The sequence below is a fragment of the Haemaphysalis longicornis genome, unplaced genomic scaffold (assembly GCF_048455015.1).
Source record: "Haemaphysalis longicornis isolate Haplotype H1 unplaced genomic scaffold, Haemaphysalis longicornis Haplotype H1 scaffold_7, whole genome shotgun sequence".
Lineage (NCBI taxonomy): Eukaryota > Metazoa > Arthropoda > Arachnida > Ixodida > Ixodidae > Haemaphysalis > Haemaphysalis longicornis.
The window spans coordinates 18,666,475-18,679,887 of NW_027526422.1; the positions used below are offsets into that span (position 1 = coordinate 18,666,475).

The 13,413-nt window shown below is 53.9% G+C and overlaps 2 protein-coding genes across 3 annotated transcripts in view; both read left to right on the forward strand.

Annotated features, from left to right (window-relative positions):
• Positions 1-13,413, forward strand: part of Spen (spen family transcriptional repressor split ends) — a 158,207-nt gene that overhangs the window by 57,510 nt on the left and 87,284 nt on the right. The window lies entirely within an intron of this gene.
• On the forward strand, positions 4,609-9,991 carry LOC144144653 (uncharacterized). The gene is made up of 2 exons (XM_077676180.1): positions 4,609-5,902; positions 9,586-9,991. The coding sequence occupies exons 1-2, from the start codon at positions 5,865-5,867 to the stop codon at positions 9,860-9,862; spliced, it is 315 nt and encodes a 104-aa protein (XP_077532306.1). The 5' UTR covers positions 4,609-5,864; the 3' UTR covers positions 9,863-9,991.

The following is a 13,413-nucleotide window of genomic DNA, read 5'->3' on the forward strand; positions in this document are numbered from 1 at the left end:
GTGTGTCATTGAAGCAGTAGTAAGCATGATAATCAAGCTAATCCTAGACAACCAGGAAAGATAAGAATAACCAGCTGAACCTTAGCTCAGGCTACGTATATCCCGGCATAGCCGAGCTAAGCCACTGCTAATTTTTTGTGCTTTTCGCCTTCATCATAAAAGCGGCCGCCGAGGGCGGGAATCGAACCCGCGTCCTCGGGCTCAGCAGCACAACGCCTTAGCCACTGAGACAACGCGGCGGGTCACAATTTGTATTTCTTGCCAAAATGGTGGCGTTCTCACTAGCAGCTGTTTCGTTCCCGTATGCCTCGTGCGGCTGTTCCTGTGGGAATTGTTCGAAGGTGAGGTAGCGGTGCTGAACGTTGTTTCGGAGAGTTAGCGCGCCGCTTTCGCACCGATGCGTGTACCCGAGTGAACTTTTCGGTGCGCGCCAACTAATTCGTGCCTCCTTTCTCTCTCTTTTTGTGCTCGCAGGTGAGTGTGCACACAGTGCGTGCCGACTGCATTTGAGATTGGATACGTGCCACCGGTGACCTTCACGTCGAGCCGGTACCGTGACCGCCTGTTTCTTTTCCCACCGCTTACCGTCTCCGCCGACGGTGCGCGCGTTTTGCGCCGATCGGCGGCCCAGCAAACGGACTGTTGGTTGGGCCCATGGTCGCTGCATCGTTGCGCTAGCGTCTGTCGCAGCGCCGCCTTGCTCGTTCCGGTAATTGCTGTGGTGGCCGCGTACGCCGCGCCGCGCGCTTGATTGATGGCGGCAGGAAGCGACGGTAATGAAGCCAAACGCTTGTGTGCGCGCGCGGTGTCGAATTGTCAGATCGGCTGCTGTGTCTCTTGTCGCGCTGATTTCCCTCCGGAGTCCAATGCGTGCTGTGGACTCGTGGTGTGCATTCGACTGCGTATATGGGTCGCATCGTCGATGATATATTGTCGAACGGCGTGCGCGTTTTCCGCGGAGGCTTGCTTGTGGGAAAGGCGTCCCGCTGTGCCGCCTGCGAGCTAGCGATGCGCTCTGCTGTAGTGCTGTCCACCCGCCCTTCAGGGTGACGCTCACGGCTCGGGTAGTTTCAAAGCCGGACATGGTTAATTCGCTAAACGTTGGTGATAGCGCGCGTGTCGGGTTTCTGGTCGCAGTGTGCTTTCGTTTGTCCAAGACCCTTCTATTTTCTCTAAGGGTGGGGGTGTACGTTCTTACCACAAGTCGTTTTGCCGTAAGTTTAGGTTAGAATTTGTGCCTTGCTGCGAGCCCATCATAAAAGAAGCGAGTGGAGACACGCACAGGCTGTGGCTATCCTCTTGTCGGCCCCGCCTTGCTGAAGGCAAGCCGCGTGTGGTTGTGAACTAGGTCGACTCCCACAAAACAACCTTTCAAAGAAACGCCTCAGGGTGAATGCCCCCCCCCCCCCCCCCCCCTGGGAATGGTCTTTGCGGCGCAAAATTCTGCTGCGGAAAATATGATGGGCAGACCTTACATAAGCCAGCGATTTGATTGGAGGTTGCCGAAACACCTGCTTTGTTGCTCGCGCTGGCATTGTTGCTATTTGGGAGAGCGAATGGCAGGGCGGCCTTAAGTTTACGTTCGCATCACGCGGTGGTGGTGTGTATACGCTCGATGTTGCAGTCGCCTAGCGCGGCCCGGCCTCAAAATGGCCAAATTAAGCGGACTATTGAATTAAGGGGTATGTGCTTCTCCTGTTGCGAAACGCCAGTGCGCGTAGTTTTCTCGGCTGTATGTAAATACGGCATGTTCTTTTTTTTTCTTTTCGCTTGCGCCTCTTCATCGAGCGAGGTCTGCTCTGCACGGGAGTGTGCGCGCGCGTGGCGCTTGCGCCATTGGCGCGCTCGGCCGGACAGAAATAGCCGGCAAGGCTGGCCGGGGAAGGAAGGGTGCTTGCAAAATGAGCCGACGCCCCGAGGCGCTGCTGTGCGGCGGACCCTGCGGAGCGTGCCCGTTCTCTTTGTCCTTCCCTCGGCCATTGGAGACAACGCGTGGGCCTTAATTCCTCTGTCCGCCGAATACGCGGGGCTGCGCGAGCAGCAGCCATTGATCTCCCCGCCGGCCCCCTCTCCCTTCTTTGCGCAATGCGAGGGGAGAGAGGGTACCGGAAACGGGGGTGGTGGACAGGAGGGGGGAGAGAGAACGAAACAGCAAAATGGGGGAAAAAAAATTAATAAAACGCTTGTGAGCAGAGCAGGCTTGGAGCGAGGGCGCATTCATCGCAGCTGGCCCATGGCCGTCCCCGCTGGGTTCCAGCAGGCTCGCTCGCGCGGCCGCTGCTGCTTTTTCTCCCGCCTGCTTTTCTTTACGGGCTGGGCCTGCTTGTTTATGCGCTCGGAGCGTTGGGCGAAATCGGCCGATGGAGCCTGTTGGTCGCCGCCTGCCTCGCTCGAGCTGCAGCAGGAAAGGCAGCCAGCGAGCGGGCTCGTTCCGTACAGCCGTTTCTCGCCGCTTAATGTGGCATTGTTGTTCTGGTAGGCGAACTAACTGATCGTCTTTGAGACGAAATTGGGGAGTGAAATAACGGTACACCCTTGTGTCTGTTGGCCGGGGCCGGCAGGAGTGTCGCTCGGATTTACGCCTGCGGCCGCTCGCGCTGTCGCCTCGGCCTCGCTGAAGTGCAGGGAGATTTCCTTTCTGCGCAGCTTGGCGTCTCGCACCCAGGGTCAGAGCCGTGTTTCCCGACCTTTCTGTATTAGGCTGCCTCCGTTCTGTATCTCCGTGGTGTGCCATCTGGGCCGGGCACTTTAAAGGAGTACTGACACGAAATTTCAAAGCTGAGATAACTATGTAAAACGCTTCCTTTTTATCAGGAGATATATCCCAGCAAGTTTCAGCAGCAACCGTTCAGCGAAACATATTTAAAATCCATTTTAATTTCCGCCCGCACGAGAAAGCCCAGAGCGGGCCGACGTGACATCATCTGCTACGTGCCCCAAACTGCCGACGTCGGGGCTCCCGTGACGAAGCCGACGCGCTGGCTGTGGTTGGCGCGCGCTGCTCGGGCGTGTGTACACGTCATGGTTTTGGGACTGACGTCATGCTGCCCGGGCCTGTGGGGACGGCGAAAACCTCGGCCGGTCTGGGCGCGCGCGTGCGCTCGCTCGCGCGCGCTTCCAGAGAGGCAGCGATACGGCAAGAATGGTGACGTCATGTTATACATGCTGTCATGGCGGCCACTCGGCGTTTTTCAGTCGAAACCGAAACTGGCACGAATAAACGACGCCGTAAATGAATGTTTACGCTGCGCTCGACCGTCTAATCTGTCATTCTATGATTAGTGGGCTGGTAGGCACGCATAGCAGCGAAAAAAACGTAACATAAAAATTTCGTGTCAGTACTCCTTTAAGGGCGTCTCAGGCTCGTGTTTAGCCTAGTGTTTAGACAAAACGGCCTCCCGCAGCGCGTCCGGGGGGCCGGCAGCGCGGGGAGATGGGGAGGGGTGTGACGACAAACGGCCCTGGGCCAAGTGTGTTCTACAAATAACGGCAGGCCGGCTGGTCCGACGTGTATGTTGACAGCGGGATGATTTTGGAAGGCGGACCGCCATGTTCGATCTCTCACTCGCTGTCTGCAACCCCCTTTCTCTGGAGCTCAAGTGTACGGGGGTTGTTTGCCTCCTCGAAAATTAAAGGCTCACACACAGAGATGATGAGGGTGTTGTTAAAGCCGAAGGTTGGCTGCGAACCTCTTGTGCTACCTCTTGTACGCGCGCATTTGAAACATCCGCTATGGAGAATTTTTGTATCGCGCACCGTTGAGGGCGGGCTGGTGCTCCGTGCAGTTGACGGGGTCCTCGCGAACTCAACCGGCCCCCTTGCCGACGAAGTTGCGACGGCTGAGGGCCAAAACTGCCTGGGCCTGAGCTAACTAGGTACGCCTAAAGCGCGTGTTACGTCGTGGTAGTAATAAGGACTGCTCGGTCCAAGCGTCCTCCCGCAGCGGCAGTTGGAAACACGATGTAAAGTCTGCGGCAAGAGGTCGTAGGTGCGGTACTCCCCCCCCCCCCCCCCCCCCCCCCCCCCCCCCCTTTTTTTTTTTTTTTTTTGACGCGGGCGAAAAACCCAAACTGCCGTGTGTGGCGCGTGTTGAAGTTTTCCAAGGGATATAATTAATCCATAGCCCCCCACATGCTTTATATCGGTGTAATCACAGTGCATTAAACTTCACTTCAACATAAAATGTGTGATTATACTCGGGAACAACTTTAGAACTGCGATAGCTAATCTACGGTATCGCTCCGCGTAAGCGATGGACCCGGATGTCAGCGGGCGCGCGCGTTTTGAAAGGAGATTGCTATGAATGCGCGATATCACCTGCCTTTTCTCACGTAGTTTATTTGTCGTCACTGCAGTAGTTTATAAGCATATTAAGTGCAAAAAACTGCGGAAACGGCTCGTGCCATGTTCAAAATATTCCCAGTAACGCACTGCTTGCGCCGCGCCGAGTAACATCCGGCCGTTCTTAAGTTGTACCCCAGTATAGGAATAGAGCTAGACGGGAAGGAGGGGGGGGGGGGGGGGGTACTGCGTTGGAAGCCGTCTCCACTTCGTGTGCAAGGAAAACATTCTATTGCTGCTTCGTTATTTGAGCAGTACTTCTGACCTGACTACAGCACAAAACGAAGCTTCCTGCATTGGAAAACGGACTCGGTAGCACCGGTTCGAATGGTCGACGTCGACCAGACTCTCAAAAATAAAAATATGCAGCGTTGGTTAGAGCGCTCGCCGCCGCAGATAGACCGTGAAGAGTGGAACAAGTTTCGGGTTCAACTTGGGTGGAAGCAGGGCCTTGTGAGCGCGTGCGGCGCTGCCATGTGGCCGGAGAAAGGGTCCGCACGTGTCATGGCCACACGATACGCCAGAACGACACGACCGACTTGCCGGGATTCGATCGTTTGCATCCGCTTAGCGCAGTGATGTGTGGTCGGGTCTGTAAAAGCGGTTATACCCGCTCTCTTCCTTGGAATGCGAATTCGGGCCAAAATTGTACACGTGTGGGAGATGTGAAAGTCCGCAGTGGAATAGTCCAGGCCACCTGGGGATCTTTGACGTTTTCCTGCGTATCTTACACACAGTAGTTTTATCGTAGAGCAGGCCCGGCTCCAACCAAAAACGTGCTGCGTGAGTACTTACGCAGAGTGTACCCTCGTGATATGAAGTCCTCGGGACTTCGTTATAACGGATACTTTCCTCGGGACTTCGTTATAGCAGGCACTTTCTTAAAATCGGAGATGGTTTGCTTTCATTGCGCTGAAGTTGGGATCGCGAAACACTTGGAATAAGGCGATATTTAGACTGAAGCGATTTCGTGATAACGATGGTGGTTCGTGCGCGCTTACGTATGTGCGTCGCGGCGCGTTGGCATCGCTGCTGCCTATTTGTATTTCCCGCCCGTCTCGCGCATCCCGTGTCATGCAGAGTAGGCGGGCTAACGCGTTCATCTCGGAGCTCGGATATCGCTGCGCAAGGCAGCGCCGGTGGAAGAAGGGCCCCCTTCAAAGCGTACCGTCCTTTGTCGTCTGGTACGATGGAGGAAGACGGAGTCGTCGGTGGTGTCTTCTCGCGGTGCCGCCGCCGCCGCAGCGCGACGTGTTCCCACCACGAGTGCTGCGTCGAGGCAAGCCCCGCGTTTCCGGGAAGCCGATCCGGCGGCGAAGGTGCGCTCTTCTTTCGTCGCGCGGGCCTTTGTCTCGGGACGCGGCGTCGTGCTCGACACTCGAGCCCCGTGCGGATGTTCCCGCGCCCGATTTGACCGAGGGGCCGCTCTAGTTGTACCCCGGCCGCCTCCGCCGCAGCGTACTGGCGCCGGCCGGCCGCCGAGACGGTAGTGGTGGTGTGATGCGCGCCGCAGCCGAGCGGCCATGGAGGAGACGAGCCAGGGGCCCACCGGGCTGCTCGAGTGAGTTACCACTGCACGGCGTGCATGGCGATGACGAGAGGGCTCTCGAGGCTATCGCGATTTTGTCGATGGATGAACGCAGGCGATCGTAGCCGGCTCTATTTGCACTGGGGCAGATATCGAGGCTGGCTGGCTTCTTCGAGCTGCTGAGAGCTTACCTGGCGTAGCGTGCTACCTTCGGTGGGTGGCAATCGGCTTTTTCTATGGGTAACGTGAGAAGCGTCGAAAAGAGGCTACACTAAGCGAGCGACACTCGACGTAGACGTTTGTGGCGCGGATTCGCCCACTTTCGGGGCGAATCCGCGCCATTTATTTGTAATGCACTGCTTAATTAAGCTTGCTGAGGGAACCCGCTGTGTACTACTGGAGTGGCATTTAGGTGTTCGTCTTGGTGTGTCAGTCGTTCCGAGCGTCTTTTATCTTCCACGGAAATGCTATTCATTGGAAGAAAGAGAAGTTCGGGAGGGTCTGTGGGTCCTCCGGCATGCCTCAGAACTTTGGATCGTTTTCCCTCCGAACGACGCGCTGTCGCAGAAGTAGCGATCACAGGGCGCACGGCTCTTGTGAATATAGTAAAGCCTCGTTACAACGAAATCGCCTTGTATTGTATCCCGCGTTATTCGTGTGTTTCACGCTCTCCGCCTTAGTGCGGAGAGAGTAAACAATTCCCGCTTTTAGCGAATTATCGCTTATATCGAAGTCGGTTTTCTGTACCGACGTGTTCGTTGTGGGGGGATCCACGAGGGGCGCGCTTTATGTGGATTAGAACCTCTGGGGATAATAATTGAAATGAAGAACACGGGGGAAAAGGAGGAGAACGAGCCGTCCTAGTCCGGTGGGCCAGCCGGAAACTGAACGTCATTGGTTCTGTTTGGAGCTAAGCGCGGGCAGTTGGAAACAGGTCGAGCAAAAAAAAAAAAAAATGCGCGCCAAATTACGGTCGAAGTGTTCCTGTAGAATTTTGGAAGAATCGTAAAACTCTTTCCAGCAATTGCTGTTCTTGCTTTCCAAAGTAAAGGCCACTGCGGAATGTTTTCTGGCGTCTTTCCATCTTTCGTGATACGTTGTTTTTACACCAGTGGAGACCAGTATTCTGGTCTGCCAACTTTCGGTTCGTGCTGTAGTGTACGCAGTGGCGACGTGCGGCGCACGTACCAACTTGGAAAGAACGATCGAGTGGGCACGTTCATTTTTTTTTTTCCTTTTCCTTTTCCTTTTCCTTTTCCTTTTCCTTTTTGCCCACACGCCGTGAGTGTCGATTCAGTCTCCCGCCCACAAGAAATCCCAGGACCTAATCGCCGTGGCCGCCCGTCACGTGATTTCACGGCTTCGTTATCGCCTCCCCCGGAGCACGAAATGTTGCGCATGCGTGCACTAGCTCCCCACATTCGCTTCCTGCGAATAGCAGTGGGCTCTGGTTGAGACGTGCAGGCACTCGGATACTGAGTAACGAGTATTGGAGGACGCTGCATGCGCCTCTCGGCCGAGGAAGCCATTAGGCGGATGAATGGTGTGTGGCGGAAAGCCCCAAAGAACGGGGAAGGAGCGAGTGCAAAATGCATTCGCGCTTTTCTGCACCGCTCACCGGTGGCGTTTGAACTGCGCGCCAACTGCATTGCGTGGTGGCGTGTACTTTCTTTAGCTGCGCAGGAAGACCGTAGTCTTGCCATGCGGTCGTGTGCGACCTTCATTCCAGGAAACGCCGGGAGCATGTCTGCGAGCGACTAGGAGGAGGAAATCAATTTGCGAGATATCTGTCCGTATCTCCAACTTCTTGTGCTACCCCCACACAGCAGGCTTCAAGCGTTTTTCTTTGTACGAACTTCTGTGTTTCTCTAAAGGGAGGCTTCTACGCAGACCTCCTGGTCGCACCCGGGAGAAGCAAGGACTGGTGGTCGGGCTGGAAAGGGGCGGGGGATTCGTTGATTTGGCCGATGAACACCTATTCGTTGCCCTGCAATGCTTCGCTGTACTGTGTGTCGACCTATCCGCCATGTTTTGGGTTGGCCGTTGCTGACAGTTCGCGCGTAAAGTCGCCGTCGATAGCTTGTCACGCTTCGTATAATGCTTTGAGTGTGGTGTGAAGTTTTGTGGAGTGACGTTTCATTTCAGTTTTCGTTTGTTCCAACGGCCGTTGGTCAATGGCCAAGGCGCTTTCCTTTTGAAGACATGAAGTCGCAGGGGCGATTCTCGACCCCGGAAATCTGTGATAGACTGACAATGATGTTAGTTATCAAAACAGTAATAACGTCAATAATGATAATAATAATAATAATAATAATAAAATAGCGTCTGCAATAATAAACAATTAACTGTACTTGAGTGCAAGTGAAGAACCGCAATAGCTCACGCCTTGTATCACTCGACTTAAGCGACTGAGCGGGGTCAACGCGCCTGCGCGTTTTGAAATGAAATTGCTCTTGAGGCTTGATATCGTATGTTGATTTATTGATTGTTTAGTTTATTGGGGTTTAACGCGCTGAAGCTACACCTGTGATACGAGGCGTGCCGTAGTGGAGGCCTCCGTATAAATTTTGACTACCTGGGGATCTTTAACGTGCGCCGAAATCTCGACACACGGGCGTTTTCATTTTTAGCCTCCGTCTGAAAAGCAGTCACTGCGGCCGGGATCGCACCCGCGTCCTTGGGCTGAGCAGCGCAACGCCTTAGCCACTGGATGGATCACCCTTATGCGAGACAAACAAGAAAACCAGCGGGACTCACGAGAAGAGCGAGTATATCTTGGTTACCTTAGAAATACGCCTGCTGTTTTTGTAGCCAGCAGCGGAAAGTTTTCTGATAGACTTAGTGGGCTTGTCGCAAAAATAAAATATTTTAGCGATAATTTTGTAGTTATGCATTTTATTGTGAGCATATACAGTCAACATGTGGATTTGCAAAAAAAACTTTTATTCGTGATTTAGAGTTGGAAAAATGCTGTTCAATAATTCATGAAATTTTGTCACTGTCAGCGAATGTTAGTGTCAAACAAGCAGCAGCTACTAAGTGCACGGTCTAGACTAGTAATGATGTCATTTAGGGTCCATACTTAGTGACAGGACTATGCGTACCGTTCTGGGGGTAGTAAAGTTCTCAAGGAGTTAGTAAATACAGCCCGTTACTACCTTTTTACTGGCATTTTTGTTAAGAGTGTAGTCAGGCCAAGCGTCAATTTGACTCATGAAAATAATTCGCACTATTTGTGTGTTCTGGTTCGTATTTTCGTGATCGTGTTTCATTTGTCCATCACTGCACAAGCACCCTATCTCACATTGTCTTTTGCCACTTGCATATGGGGGTGCTCTTCGCGTAGTTGGCTTTGCGCGCACGTACAGTTTTTTTCCCGCGCTCCGACCGTAGTCTCGCCTGGATCGTTGATGGGCACAAGGGCGGGCCGTGCCAGCGTTTTGTATCTCCTCGCATGACCGATTTTCGTGTTTGTTCACATGCGCCGCGCACGATAGCGGATCGCTATGGCGGAAGACCGACCCGCGGGACTGGCGTAATGCGCCGACGGATGGGGGGGGTTGGTGATGTATTTCTTTGTTGTTTTTTTCTGGGCCGCCTAGTGTCACTAAAAAGGCCGCCAAAGCAGCCGCTTGAGTTCCTACTACGCACACTGCAAGAAAATAAGCACATAAAGAGTGTTACTGGCTCGTGATTCCTCTGGATTTATCCAACAGGGAAGAACGGCTATGGCGACTGGTGCAAACCCATACCCTCCCCTGTCGCTACCACCTGCACCGTATTTATCCTTCCGTCTACCCCTCCCCCAACTGCCCGGCCTGCGGAGCAGTGGAAACCCTGGACCACCTCCTTTGGAACTGTCCCCACGGCCCCTATCCCCCCTTACCAGACGGTGGGCCCTGGGCTGAGGCGCTGAACAGCTCCGACCTGTCTACCCAACGGGTGGTCAAGGCGAGGGCTGCTGCGGTCACGCCGGTCACCACGCCCCCCTGAGGGGCCTGTAGAGGCTCAATAAAATGTTTGTCCTCCTCCTGTGTTTTCATATGATAAAATTGACCAAGGAAAGGCTTGAACCATAGCGAAGCTGGAAGATTTCTTTCTTGATTCGGTTGTGGGGTTTAACGCGCCTGTGTCGGTAGTAGTCTTCGTCATATCCATCTATATCGTCCTCTTCCTGGTGCGTGACTGGCGGGCCCGGGTCGTTTTGTCCGAAATGGAACGCTTCAGCACGCGCTAGATCCGGCAGCAACCGGCTTCGCGAACTGGGCGTCTGTAGCGCGAGCTGTCTTGTGCTCACCTTTTTGAGGCACAGACGCACGTGAACTGTGCACTTGCTTTTTTTTTTTTTTTTTTTTCGAGCGCCACGCGCAAGCCTTGACAACGCCCCAATTCCTACAGGATGGTTATATAGGGCTATGAGGTGGGCGTTTTAGCCCCAAAAAACCACCCCGTTTTTGGCCAATCCCCCACGTGGGTATGTGCCACTAAAAGAGGAACAACAACAACGCCGGGCACTCCTCGTAAGATGCGTGCCCGATAAATGGCGGGAGTAACTATGACCCGGGGTTTTGTGATGACGCCGCACACGTTACGGCCAGCCACATCTGCGCTGTTAAACAAAGAGGTTTTGAGGTTTCGTTGCTGAGTCATGTATTGTGCGATGTAGCGACATTGGGCGCTTTCATGATCACGCGTCATTGCGTTAGGATGTATTGTGGAGTAAATTTACCGCGTCGTACATTCCTCGGACTTTCCATTGCGTTTTTCTACGATAATGATCGCGTGGAAGGGAACGGTGCCCTTCGGCGTAGTGAGGGGCGCTGTCGTCTGGTACACGTTGGGATCTTGCTCCTTATACGATACGCAGACTCACAGAAAGCGCACGAAGGGGCCAGATCGTTTGGCAGGTACGTCAGGAGTACTGCCCAGCATTGAAACGAGCTCGGGCTGTGCCAAGATCCGACTGCACTAACATTCATCGGTCGCCATTTTTTTTCTTGCGCTGAAAGCTTTTTCCTTCTTTCTTTGTGTGAGGAGGAGGAGGGGGAAGTGTGGAAGGTGTAATTTCGCTGACTCTTTTCGGATATTGGAGTTGCGCTTTTCGCAGCTACCGAAAAAAAAAAAAAGGAAATCTTCTGTAGGGGCATTGATTCAAAGTATTTTGCCATTGCTCTCAAGCAGCCGAGATTGGTGCGGTAATGAGCGAGTTATTCTGCGCAGCGTGCCAGATGTCAGAAAAGAGCAGCTAAACGAAATACTCGTCATTGTTGATTCGAGCCTCCACCCTCGTCCTCTTTGTTCTAGTGCGGTGCTCAATCACACCCCTCCCGCCCTTTGCAGCTCGCAGTGGCCTGTTTTTCCCGTAACGCCTGTGCCCTCGCTGTTCTGTTCATCTCGAGGGCCGGCAGCAGCGTGTTAGGCAACGTCGTTGATAAGGCGAACGCGTCATCACCCGGACGCCTTCCCTCGGCCGCCCTTTGTTAGCTGGATTTTATGTCTGTCGGTGGAGATTCTTGGCTCGCGAACCATGTTTACGTTACGACAGGCAGCAATTAACGCGAGGGGTGCCATTAAGGGTACGTGGGTTGTGACCGAGTGCCTCCTCGTAAGGGTTGTCTAACCGCATGGGTAATACCAAGTGGCTAGGTGCGCTTATGACTATTGTTTTCGTTAAAAAACATCCACCCACCTAAACTGCCTTGTAGATATTTTCGAACTTGTTTTTCGCAGCGTTCTCGCCCTGCGTTATTTTTTTTTAAGTTGTTTACTCCGCGAAACGTGACACCCATGCCGCTGCGATGTTTTTTTATTATTATTATTTGCGATAGTATGCCCGTTGGCATAAATACTATGCTACAAGTATACGTTAACTCCCTTTTCGCGTACAAACGCAAGGAGGGAGCGGTGGTGGGGTCCCCATATCCACCGATGGCGCTGCGATGTGCTGCAAGTTTATTCAGCAGATTAGGTGAGACGTTTCATTATGCGTGTCTAACTGGAGCACGGAAAGAAACATACTATTAATTGATTATTAGGTTTAACGCGCCGACGTTACACAGGCGATGAGGCGCACCGTAGTGGAGGTCTCCGCATTAATTTTGACCACCTGGGGATCTTTAACGTGCGCCGAAATCTCCAACGCACGGGCGTTTTTTGCGGGCTCAGTGGCTCAAGGCGTTGTGCTGCCGAGCCCAATGACGTGGTTTTCATTCCTGGCCGCTGCGGCCGCTTCTTTGATGGCGGCGAAACGCGAAAACGCCCGCGTGTTCCTGATTTCGGCGCACGTTAAAGACCCCCGCTGGGCAAAATTCATAAGGAGCCCTCCACTACGGCGTGCCTCATAGCCTGTGTAACGTCGACGCGTTAAACGCCACATTCAATCAAGTTTTCGGAACCAAAGCTTTTCTAAACTGTTGCGCTGGTTTAATGGCCAAATTTTCATTTCTACAGAGTGCTGAAAGTTAGTTGCAGCGAATACGACTTTTGAAGCCGGATAAAACGCGCAGCAGTGAGCAGGAATGACAACGATGAAGACGGCGTTGGCCAACAGCGGTGCAGTGTTCGAGTCAGGCATCTGACAAGGGAAAATTTAACGAGTTCCCGACAACGCCGACTCGTTGTCTTTTTTCTTTCCTTTTGGTAGAGCAGGTTGGAAAGCGAAGCTTGCTCGTTCCCGTCATAGATCGCCTTCACGTGCAATAATGCCGCGTTCTGTTCCTTCCTGTCTAGCTGCAGGCCTAACAGTGCGTTTATTTAAGTTAGCAGGCGTTAACGTGTTCTTACGCAAGAACGTGAGCATCGTAAACGTAACCAAACCTTCAACTTTACCGCTGTTGTGAAACCGGACGTGCAAAGCTGCGCGCAGAAAAAAGAAAAAGTGAGGTGGATGAAGGAGAGGGAACGCGAGGGGACATCATCACGGCCACGACTGTCCTCAGCGCTTGTCGCTTCCGTTTTGCGTCTCGTGTGAGCGTGTTTGGGGCAATTCGTCGCCGTGTCCGCAACGCACAGGCGCACACCATCGCCGCTTCTTCGGGCGAGCATGGCGGGCGTGGAACGGGAATGTGGGCGCGCGGGCTGATCCAGCGATCCGTGCTGGGCCTCCTCTACCCGACGTCGTTTTCTCCTGCTGCTGCCGTGGCGTATTTGGGGAAGTTCCAAATGTGGGCATCCAGGCCTCGCGGCACAGATCGATACGCGAAGCCCGCGCTCGATTCCGCCACCGCGTTGATGCTGCTGCTGCAGCCCACTTCGCCTCCCCCTCCCTCCCCTTCGCCGCCGCGGGCTGCGGTACAATGGTCGAGCCGTGCGTAATAGGAACGGCAACAAGAAAGATAGAGGGGCGCAATCATAATAAGAGAGGGAGAGCGCGGGGACAAAAAACAGAACGAAGCCGAGCGTGCCGGCAGCCCTCCCGCTCGCCGGCGAGGGGGCCAATGTACAGGGCGCTGGAGGTGACCTCTACGGCGGCGCGCGGAGGAGGAACCTGGGGATCCTGGCAGCAGCAAGGGATCGCGCGCGCGGGTCGATGGAGCGCCTGCTGG